Source organism: Stegodyphus dumicola, chromosome 7, assembly GCF_044657685.1.
Source record: "Stegodyphus dumicola isolate Sdum_Otavi_A_Nest chromosome 7, ASM4465768v1".
Taxonomy (NCBI): Eukaryota; Metazoa; Arthropoda; class Arachnida; order Araneae; family Eresidae; genus Stegodyphus; species Stegodyphus dumicola.
In genome coordinates, this window is record NC_140774.1 from 174,553,243 (window position 1) to 174,566,216 (window position 12,974).

Sequence of the window (12,974 nt, forward strand, 5' to 3'; positions counted from 1 at the left end):
CAAATGAAGCTTTTTCACTAATTTATTGTCTTCTTTCCTGCACATGCTCAAACTTTAAGACTTTCATATTGAGAAACATTAAAACCTTACTCTTACTGATATAACAGTGAAAATCAGGTATTTAACATATCCCTTCCTTAGCAGGTGGAAAGTTCTTGAGCAATACAATTTTTAAAGATTCGTGAACACATTTGTTATCCCTTGACAACTTGCTTGGCTTACTGAACCTTATCCTCCGAGATAAAAATCCTGAAATGTTAGTTTTTGAAGCCATCAGCACTTATACATTCATATATATAATTCTTATTTTTTTTATGGTAAGTATATCTATATACAAGAGTATATTTTTTAATTTTTATCGTATACACCACTAGTTACTCTCTCTATTTATGTATTCACAGTAGGAGTACATATACACAGTGAAACTATATAGCAGAAGTTTGTAGTAATCAAGACAATAAATTTGATTTACATGCAAGTGCCAATTTTTTGAAGGAAAATTTCATGTGTGAGCAATGTAATTCTTGCTTTCAAAGAATCAAATATAATTTCTTTTCCAAGAATTCACATTTATTTACCAGAGCATCTGTCTTTAAAAGATAATTCACACAAAAATATACTATAAAAATTGTGAGTATGGTATTATTCATTCAAAAATTAAATTTTACTATTTCTGTTCATAAAGTGATATGATGCTAGAGTACACTATAACTAGATATTAAAAAGTTATGAAATTAATTTTCTCATGCCTAGCAAAATACTCAGTAATTGAATTATTTTTCACATTAAACAAAACAATTAGAAACAGATCGTTATTACAAACAAACTGCAGCCTTGAAATTCAGCAAGTGTTGCATTTACAAAGTGTTTAAATATCATATACATTTAATGTGTTTGTAACATAGCACTGTGTGCATTTTGGCGTTTTTACTGCACATTAATTGCAGGCATGGTATGAAAATTTTTTTTCTTTTTTTTTAGAACTGGAAAATTTAATGACAGAAGTATGCAGTAATCACTTTAAATTTCTTTAAATAAAACTTATTGGTAGAATACACTGAACAAAAACTGAAACAGCAATTCATTGGTTGAACACACTGAACAGAAATTGAAATAGTATTATTAAAATCCAAAAATCAGGCATTAAATGAAATGCTTTAAATAAAGAAATATTTAACATTACAAAATAAGAAAGAGAAGCAGTTTTCTTTTGATTAAAAGAACACATATTTAAAGAAAGATGAGTTGTCATGGACCAAACTTTACAAAATAACATACTGCAAATAGATGCTATTTATAACAACTTCACATATTACTACAAATAAATAAATAATATTTACTTTACAATGCTATTCAAATACAAGATAAGCCAAATAACATAATATTATTTTATTATAAATATTCTGTTTTTATTGAGTTATTCTATTTATTTGCATGGCTGCTATATTATAAGAGTCTATTTTCTGAAATATCAGAACATGGCTTTCTTAGTTTGAAAAGTTTTCATTACAGAAGCATTAAACATACATCTACGTATCAGAGGAAAATCTTATAATTGAAATAATATCATACAGCATGGATGTGGATATGAGTGCGAGATAAAGAAAGCTCCTAATGAAATATGCATTTCAGGGTTTAAAATCGTTTTCACTTTTATAGTAAACTAATTTCCATTATATTTTTCCAATTTTTTTTCTAGTTTTTTTACTTTAAGGGAACGATTATTTAATTAGCATGTAACATTTCTCATGCCTGCAGAAAACACAGGACATCTACTTTTATGACAGAACAAAAATATAGGAATTACAAACTAATATTCGGAAAAAAAATACAAAATTCAACAAGAAAGAAGTCACCACAATCATAAATATTATGAAATGCCCCTAAAAATAACCAAACATTGTGAAATTATTTCTGTACAAAATACATCTTTATTAACCACATAAAAACAGGAACATAGAACAGGAACAGAACAATATACTTTTGCAAAATTTAAGATCAAGATTAAAAAAAATAATTGGAAAATCAGTGAAAATAAAAATATTTTGTTTAGCAATAAGGCTCATTTCTGACTGAATGGCAAATAAAAAAGTAAAAGTACGGCATTTAGAAGACAAATAGAAAGCTTTAGAGATTTTTCTAAGCAGAAAATTGATGTGCTTATACACAGATGGTACCGTCAATAGACAGAATTATTAGTAAAAAAATGGGATGAAATTTTGCACTTGAAATGTTCATCACCATAACATGTTTCTCCAATTGTCGCACATTCGAGACAGAAATGAATCGTACAAAATAGAAAATCCATTTTTCTTAATTAATTCAGAAAAAATTCAACAGAAAGATATTGAATGTCCACATATATCCCATACCTTAATCTTTCTGAATATTTCATACTAGTTTATATTAAAAACACCTTTACATAAATAACTCATATTTATATAGTTGAGATCAAGAGAATAAAGATCTAAATTCTGATATAGAAATCGTCAGATCTAAATTCTGATATAGAAATCGTCCAATTATTGAATTCAGAAATCAACTTTGTACTATAATAACTGAAACATACAGTTTGAAAACTCTGTACATTAAAATTCACTCATACCTTAACTATTTAAAGTAGTTTTGACATCGTTATAATTATTTTCTACAAATTTTACATGACAATGTTTTATATTCCACTGTTATTAGGCCACCCTGTATCATAAAATAACACAAATTGTTAACTTAGTTTTACAATAATAATAAAATAAGTAAATGCTTTTTTGTGCATTACTGAATTTAATACAAATCTTTGTTTTAAATCAAATTCATTACATGTTTAAAGTATAAGGACATAAATATCTTTAACATATTTTGATTTATTATTTTACTTTCATGCATTGCAGTTAGTTTGGTCATCATGAAGTATATAATTCTCTTAAACAACACACTTATATACATTAACAGAAATAAAAATAATTCATTACTTGCAAGTATTTATTCACATTAAGTCAATCTTCAAATACTTTATGTAAAAGTGCATTATTTCAAGCAGACGATTTTCATAGATAAAAATTTAAGGAGTATTGAATATAAGTACTGAAATAAAATTCTCTGTTTTAGAGAATTTGTCATGGGATGACTACGATACAAAAGGGTACAGGAAAAATTTACTGAAAACATCACAAAATGCTATTTTTAGTATATAGGTTAATTCTACATAATGTGACATCTCTAAAACATGATGGCATACAAATTCAGTTTAAACTATAAAAATTCTAAATTTCGGACCATTTAAAAAGAAAAGCAAAAAAGTCTCCTAACTTGTTATAAACTCCAATGGAATGAACACACAACACATCAGTTAGACCAATTTTGGATTAAAAAAAGGACCAAGATATTTGTTTCATAGTATGTATGTAAAAATGCATCTAGTTTTGATGCACTAAGGAATAAAAATCACATAATTTACTTTTGTGCAGTAAATTTTCAAAGGAATGAATATATGGGAAGTCATAAGCTAGTTTACAGATCTCTTAATCATTGCATAGTAAAAAATGTAATGCACTAAATTTAATCATTGCATAGTAAAAATGGCCTACTGGATTACAAGTTTAGTTAATTTATTAAAAATGCATCTTTTATAATATTTTAGACCTGATGTCAAATTAGATATCTCACTAAGCTTTAGGAAAAAAATATTTAAATCAATCAGTTTTGAAATGTGTTTCTATCATTTATACAGTATCATTGTTAATATCAAAGAGTTAAAACTACAATTAAAACACACTACATTAAGAATTGTTGCAATGGATTTTTTAGGGAAAAAATAATACTGAAGAATCTATTGAACTAATAATGGTACTGAATCTCCTCAATTTTTGATTGTGTCAGCACAAGTTTATTCTTGCTTCTCAAGAAGATTAAAATGCTTTGCATAACAAAATAAGTTGATATAATACTTTAGTATAAATATTGTATTAAACCGAGTTCTAATGACATTTAAATGAAGATAATCAATAATTTATTAGAAGAGGGAGCTGGCTGAAGCAAATTTGGTTAAAGTGGCATCCAATCTAAATCAAATTGATTTGAAGGAAGATAAATTAAAAATTTTAAGAAGACCAATACTGCAAGGGAAAAAAAATAACTAAGCAATTGGAATTCCAATTTCTCAGAAGTTATTCTTTCAGAGAAAAAACTTAAAAATTCCATAGAATTCAATAAAGGTATAATTTCTTATTACTAAATTTGTCAAGGCAGGTAAAAAAAAAATAAACAAAATTACAGATCTTTTCTTTTAACTTTACAAATATCTATATCATAAGCTTTTAAATTTTTTGGATCATATTACATTAAATTAAATTACAGTAGTATTTGTCATCCATGCAGTTGGTCACATTAGAAACTTTTAAAGCCAATGCATGTCATATAGCTAGCTTTCAAACTGAAACCATATACTGTTTTACAAACTGAGCAATTAAAGAGCAATACATGCACTTCTTAGATCATATTACATTACAGTAGTATTTATCATCCATATAGTTGGTCATAGTGCAAACTTTTAAAGAAAATGCATGTCATATATATAGCTTTCAAATTGAAACCATATATTGCTTTATAAACTGAGTAATTAAAAAGCAATACATGCACTTCTTAATAACTTCATTTAAATTTTATGAAAACCTCTAACTACTGTAGTTTATAAATACAACTAATTTATATAGTTTATAATATAGCTAATAAAAAATTTTTAACATTAGTGAAATTAATAAAAGTTACTTCTAGTATCATATATTGCATACATAATACAGAATAAATATTTGCAAACCATGTAACAAATTTGTTTGATATAGTTAAGGAAAAGAAAATTTTTAACATAAGAGACAGAAACTAAAAGTATATTTTTAATAAATCAGTCAATAAGTAAATAAGATTTCTGATAAAATTAAGATTAAATGTAGTATGAAGTTAATTAAATTCATGATATTTTAATTAAATTATGCAATATGTTACAGAAAAATCATTTTAAACAGAAGAGATTTTCCTTCTCTGAAAGAGTATATAGTTTGTAAGATAAGGTAAATTAAAATAATGGGCTAATAGAACCAAAGCAAGATACAGAGTGAAGTTATTATCAAAATCTTAAGGAGTAGGAGCTATATAACCTGTTTTAAAAAGTAAATAATAAAACTTTAAAAAATAATAACAAAATCTAGCTTTAAATGGAAAAAAGAAAATTACAGAAAAGAAAATATAATTTACAATTAAGAAAATACTCTTTCTTAACTGCACTTACCAGCAATAAAAAAATGATTAACATGCATTATTCAACATTATAATATAACATACTTGTAATATAACAAACTGATATTTTTTATACATATTTCTGATCAGGTAAAAAGAAGCCTCACAGTATCGTATACATTGAATGAAACTCTTAAGTCTTGAGGACAATCTGACATAGGTCTTCCTTCTTTAGCAGTAGATGCTTTCATTAGTTTCTGAAGCCTAAACCTGTTTTATTTCTTAATCCTACATCAAATGCCATCTCTTAAAAACTGTATTTGTAAAACTGTATCTCTTAAAAACTGTAAACTTGGAAAACCATTTGTTTTTCCAAGCGTCTCATATACATAGGGGTTACTAGCAATTATTTTCATTATAAAATTGAAATTAATAATCTGAAATGTATTGTTTAAAAATAATTTACTAATTTGTTATTCATTTTTTATTTGAAAAGAAACTTCTTCAACATTTGCAGAATATTCAGGCTATACGAGTAGAATAATTAACATATTTTCGGTGTCTTATTTTCATTTTCATAGAATAACATAAAATAAAATAAAATAATAATAATAATAATAATTTTTTTATAGAATAAAAAAATGAATAGTTTGAGGTTATATTTTGAGGTTAAATAAGATCTGTTTTATGACAAAATTTGAACAAACATAACATGTCACTTAAAATTTATTGCATTATTATTAAATATGGTTGAAGAACGCAAGGTCCTTTTAGATAGCCATGAATACTCAGAGTTTTAAAACAAGATATATAATTTCTTTTAATTTTTTTGGAAAGTGCAACAATACAGAAAAACATGCCATTTATTCAATATAATTTTAAAGAAGACATATGCTAACAGGTAAAACCCTTAAAAGAGATATTTCTACACAGAAATAATAAAAGAATTTATTTTTCAGATTTATAATTTTCTTCTCATAAATAAAATCAAATAGCAGCTATAAGCAAAATAAGAGTATTATACTCACATTTTCTTAATATACCAACAAATAAAATAACAAAACTTACAAATGCAATACTCAGATTTGATGAGAATGAAACAGCTACCACATTAATAACATACAAATAAATAATTCACATATGTTAAATGTAAAGCAATCAACTAGCATAAATGTTGAATGAGTTTTTTTTAACATAGTTTAAAAACAATTAAAATTCAGTCAAAAACAGCATTTCTTGCTTTACCATATGTTAACAAACTCAAGCTATCAATACATAAATATACAGTCAAGTATCACAAAATCAACAAATTAAAAGCTACTAATAAGAAAGGGAAAAATTCAACTTTTCACCTCATAAAAAAGTCTGATACATAAAATTCTACTACTGAATTTAACCTCTCGGTAGCATGCTGTTTCATGTAATGTGTATGAAAATGACTAATATTTAAAAGCTTAGAATAAAAGAATTACGAGAAATTCAACTGGAAAAAAGAATTTAATAAGTATTATATTACAATACGAATTAAAAAATGTTACAAATGGTGCATAAATTCTAATTTTATGGCTTACTAGTCATGCTTCGTAGGGCTGGGGGTGGGAAGTGACTATTTTTAGTTAAATTATAAAGAATTTCAAAGCTTTATGATAACATATAACTATATGACAGACAGTGGCATTTATAAAAAGGATAACTAATAATATATATTAAAAATAACATTCTTTCAAATGAGATAACAACACTAAAGACACACTTCTAACATATTCTCTCAGGAGTTACCTTGATAAAAGAATTCATTCAATCTTATACTGTACTAATATTAGTACACAGAATTATTACTCCTAATCATATCACATGTTTATTTACATTCAAATTCATAAAGTCTATATTAACAAGTATTTCATATAAAATCCAAAGATATTAAAAATCTTTGAAACCAACAAAAAATAACACACATCTCTTCATAAAAATAACTGCTCATACAAACACAATTTAAAAATATCTTTAAAATCAAATATAACAAGAAATATCTACATAAACAAATGTAGTGTAATCAAGATGCCAGCAATCTTTTACACTATATTAATTTTAAGATATTGTATGACATTCATATCTTTCAGCAACATTCTTTCTCATAAAACATTAAAAGGTTAGCATCACATTCAGAAACTTTCATAAAAACGAACATTTATAATTATATACAAATTCAGCTGAAAACCATGCATTCTTTAAAAGAAAATAAATTAAAAGAATTAAAGAATAATTCTTTAAAAGCTTCATAAAGGAAAGAATTTTCTGTTCAAAAGAATGATAAAAAATCAACACAAAAAATAATTCTAAATAAATTTATAAAATGATATTTTGATCATGATTGTTCCTACCATAGTTTTTTTTTAAGTTTAAAATTTAGACATATAATGTGCTACAAGAACTTGCATTTAACATAATATTTAAACATAAATATACTTTTAATATGAAATGAATTTATTTGCTGACGATTCTGCATATAAAGTGCTAAAATGCTTATATATATATATATACAGTGAATTAAATGTGCATACATGCATCATAAATAATTTGCAAGGTTGAGATTTACATCATGATAGCTCAAATCCTGTATTGCATGCTATAGCATAACGCAGCTTCTCACGCAAAGTGCTTTTCTTTTGATAATTAGGAAGTTTCAGGAGATTAAAACATGTAGACGATGTTGGAAGGCGATTCACAGGGTCTTTTTTACGAATAGTGAAAAAACCACGAAGGACACTTCCCACTGTGTCTCCTGTATCCTGAAAAAATTAGATCACTTGCAATGCAGAATTGTCTCAATTGTAAATTCTTAATTTTATGGGAAAAAAAAGTCAGTTTTATCATATCAAAGTGAAATATTTATGAAGCTGCATAATTATTTGCATAAAAGCTGCACACTAACTCACATAAAATATAGATATAAAAAAAGAACATAATTACTGGTACTATCTCCTTGAGAGCTGATCGTACATATGTATTTGCAATTATAAAGTTTTTGTTGTATGCTTGTTGGCCTACATAACAAGCTAAATTTTACATTTATAAAACTTTTTATGTACTGTGTCAAACCTTTCGCGATGAGTGCCTCAGTCACTAAACCCCTCTCTCAAAATTCTAATAGCATGCACTGTTTTGTGGGAAAGAGCAATCCAAACTGCTAAACCTAACTTTTGAAAAAAAATTGCATAAATTAAATTTGTGCTCTAATTGTTCTAATTTTTGGCCCATTATGACAGGAATACTCACTCAGGTAGTTATAAGAATTAATTTTAAAACTTTATCATTACATCACCCTTAAAAATTCTAGAATAATAAAATTTTTGACTTTTCTCTAAATATACAGTAAAAGCCGACTATCTGGCATCAACTAATCAGAAAGTTCAAGTATCCAACGTAAACCTAATTTATTCTCGATAAATTGGCTTAATTTTTGCAGAAAACAATACAAGTCAAAACCATCGCAATTTTAAAACATGATTAAAATTTTAAAATTTGGTACTTGTATTCAACATAACAGCATGTAGTATAGTAGCACCAAGAAAAGTATGAAAATTATGATAAGCAAAATTTAATATGTGATGTCTGTAACTTGCACATATTAATTATTTAAATACACAAAGAGCGATCTGCTTCTTCAAACTTCTTCTGGAATGACTAGTGCAAGGTTGGCGAGATCTTTGCCATATTTCATGGTGATTCAGAATTTCATAATAAAATTTATGTTTTATTTTCATGCTTATGTCTGGAATGCTCTTTCTTTCTTTTGAAATCTCATATAAGGCATTGATAACAAATAAAATTACTTTTTTTTATCATTTTAGACCGAAACATTTTTCTTCCATTTATTTGGCTACATATTCTACTGTGAAATGTATTTTTTGAATGTCCAATTATTCAGAATTTGGCCTTTCTCGAGGTTTCCAGACAACTGAGTTTTACTGCATATGGAAAAATATCCAAACAATCACATACAAATAAAAAATATTAAAAAATATCCAGCATGAAAACAATAAAAAAAGATCAATGTTTCAAAAATTAGGTTAGGCTTTTTGATAATTCCCATTACAATAAACAAACTAAAAATACTTTAATTCATTCCTGTGTCATTTCTAAAAAAATCCACTGATTTTGAAGAAGATGGGGGTTACTATAAGATGATTTTGAGCGAAACTGTTTGTCTCTTTCACAATGTATTTTATAAGATTATCACCATCATAATGAAAAAAAAATTTTTTTTGATAACACTTGCAACATAAACATTTGATGATCTCACAAAACCAAAAGACTTCAAATGTTGAAGTGCCCTTATGCCAAAATGTGTCCAGTGACAAATGTGTCTGAAATGTGTCATTCTCCTGAGATGTAGAAGGCACACAAGTTGCCATTTCTGTATCTGATAATATGTCCGTATTAGAATTGCTACAACTAACACTTTCCAATTCTTTAGAAATATCACCACTGTCATTAGTGTCAGAAAATTAGTCATTCATCATGTGTGTATACTGTTTTTGTTTTGCCATTTGAAGTATACAAAATATTTTGTTAAATGATATACATAATATTTATCTCAAGGCTAGCCAGACTCTAAAAAGAATGAATAAAACCACAGAACATCTATATATTGCCAAGGAAGCATGGAAAATGTGCATTTGTTTATATCAGTTGATGCAGTTAACAGCTAGTTCTACTTGGTTATATTACTTATTTACCTAATTCCTGCTTCCAGTCGGAAATAAAATACAAAAAATGCTGCAATGAAAGATTAACATTCTTCAATCATCATCAATTTCACTATACCAAACATACGGCTATATCTAATAGCAACAAAAAATACTAGTTAAATGTTCTATCTAAAAGTTCTTAATATGCTACATCTATCCTCAGAATCAACTGACATGGTGATTCATATGTGACACATCCGACTGTGAGATAATGTTCGTAGCCATTGCATATGACACATGCTGATCCTGAAAGGGTTAAGACCGCTTTCTGTTGAAATTTTTTTTAATAACATTTTGATTCTCGATAAATTGTGTAACTGAAAGAATATGCCGAGGATCAATATTTAAGAAACTACAGCCTGTAGTTACATTTCCTGTGCCCAGAATTCAGATAATCAGTGATTACTATTCATGATTGCCTGTAATCCATTTAATTTTGGATATAAAAAAACAAAAATTTTGATTTAAAAAATTCAGCATGGTAATTTTTCTTATACATACATAAAAATTGATTTTTTAATGAAAATACACAGTATTTATAACATATTTTGATTGAAGAAGCAAAACTATCTTATTACTGAAGTTATTTAATATTTTTAGAAGTCTCTTTCCATAGTACAGATTGTGAATTACTACAAATTTTTTGCTTTAGCTGAATCCCTACTTTGGGCACATTTTTTGCTGTCTTTTAACATTAATTCTAAAATTGTGCAGTTAATCAGTTTTAAAATTATGTGGCAGTCTAAAGAATTTATTTGCTCTTGTTTTAGCAGATGCTGCATTCAAACTTAAATGCACTTCACAGCTGGTTTGTTTGCAAGCCTGTTTACAGTGGCCTCAGATAGAAACAGATTCTTGAAATCATGATTTGTCGAGATTTTTCTAGTGCTGAAAATGGGAAACATGGCTAAGTAAAGCGTGATAAAGAAAAAAGAAATTTACTTTTGATAAATCAAAAACTTAATTCTAGTACATTTCATAGTAATCCAACAGTGCTTATGTGAAATGCAATGGCTGGTTTGGTGCGGGAACTCAGCTTACAGAAATGCTTACTGTTGAAGGATTTACAATTTCTAATGTTAAGCAAAGATAGTTCGTTATTTCTCTCCAAATTTTTTTCTTTTCATTATATTTTTCCCTTATATTGACACTACTTTCTTTGTACATAATAATATTAAAAACATAATAACTTTGCATTTTAAAAATTTTGATGAAATAATTTGCATGATATGAGTGTGCTATGTGCAAATAATCCAGATTTAAGCTAAAAATTAGAAAAGGGAAAATGTAAATAAAATTGTGTATTTTGTAACATTTAATTTGTGGTCACCATGTTTGTACGGATGCATTTATTATTATTTTTCAGTACTCATAATTTAATGCAAACAAATGCTATAATAGTGAAAATATCTTAGAAAAACTTGATGGTGTTAACTGATGACAACTTTGATCACCAGGCTGGCTAAGTTTTGGAAGTTTAATGAAAACAAATTTGAGATGTCAGAGTTGATTTTTTTCTGAAATGTTCTTGTAATACCGTCCCTCAACGTAAGAAAAGGGGGGAAAACTCCCTCTGAATCAGCTGAAAATTACTCTGCTTAGGTTAATGTGTTAGTATTCAATCATTTTTAACTGTTACGAGTGATTTTGTATCATTTCTATTGCACACTTAGAAGTTAAAAATTCCAAATTTTTGGCAGCTGTTACGTTGTACTTCAAATTGGAAATATCCATTCTTGCCTCAAACAGAATTTCACCCTGAGTAATTTTTAGACTAAGTCTCCCTTTATGATTGCCTAAAGCTGTAATATAGGATCAATTTTCCTCTTTATCTGGCCTGGCAAGATAACATCACTGCTTAAAACAGCTGAACATTGTAAAACTTTAACTAACTTGATGCTCTTAATCTTAATCTTTCATTGCAGCATTTTTGGTATTTTATTTTCTGAACATTGTAAAAGTTTACTTAATACTACCAAAGAAAGATCTTAAAAGATTTTGTGATGCCAGCAACTATAAATCCTAATAGTTCAGAATACAACATATGCACAAAAACCACAATCCTTTAACAAGTGAAATGCCAAGCTTACTTTACTTGATCTAAGTTTGGCTCCTAGGGATTGATGCAGAGCTTAATGTGTTAAGTGATATTAGTCAATAGACACTTTTGAAGGTGGGAAACTACATAATGGGAACTGTTGTGCATAGTGATGAGGTACTACATTTCTTACAGTGTGAGATGATTATAACCTGGGTGAATATCTCAAGTGAATATGATATGAACGTACTACATGAAACTGGAGGATGAGTTTAGCAAAATAATTAATATTTCTTTAAATAAAATACACTGATATCATGCTATAAAATAATAAAAGCCAGATAGGTTGTTGAAGATAACATGTATGCTTACTTGGTCATCACTAACTTCCACACAACGAATGGAAAAAGCAGGTTCCAAATGTGCAAATCCTAATAGTGGTGGTTTTGAACAACTTGTGACAAACTGTGACATGATACAATGAAAAATATCAATTTAGAAAAAACAAAATTATATTATTTGCTGCTTTTAATCAAATTATTTAAGTTCATAAATTTATATTACATAGCATGAAACTAAAAATTCAAAAATATTTTAGCATAACTAAGAAATTAAAATACTTCACAAGTCCCACTTTTTAAAATATACAAGGGTGTCACACACACACACACACGAAAAAAAAAAAAAAAAAGACACTGGTCCAATAAATCATTGTCCTTACAGAATGAGTTCTCTGTGACATTATCACTTTCAAAGAAGTTCCCTTCAGCATTCACACACTTCTGCATTCGGTGCTGCCATTGCTGGTAGTAGCTCTGGAGCGAGGTTTTTGGAAGGCCCTTCAGGAGAATCTTTGTTTTTGCCTCAACCTCTTCAATTGAGGTAAAATGGGTCCCCTTTAAGCAAGATTTAACTTTAGGAAATAAAAAAAAAAAAAGTCGCATAGAGCCAAATCA

General features: G+C 27.3%; 1 protein-coding gene across 3 annotated transcripts in view; it reads right to left on the minus strand.

The window, feature by feature from the left end:
- Positions 1–548: 548 nt before the first annotated feature.
- LOC118188566 (ubiquitin-protein ligase E3B) overlaps positions 549–12,974 on the minus strand; it is an 83,370-nt gene continuing 70,944 nt past the window's right edge. For all 3 annotated transcript variants that reach the window (XM_035359029.2, XM_035359027.2, XM_035359028.2), the window contains 2 exons: positions 12,391–12,483; positions 549–8,018 (listed from right to left, as the gene is read on the minus strand). In XM_035359029.2, coding sequence (XP_035214920.2) covers positions 7,827–8,018; positions 12,391–12,483 — 285 coding nt within the window. In that variant the 3' untranslated portion in view covers positions 549–7,826. The remainder of the gene's footprint in view (positions 8,019–12,390; positions 12,484–12,974) is intronic.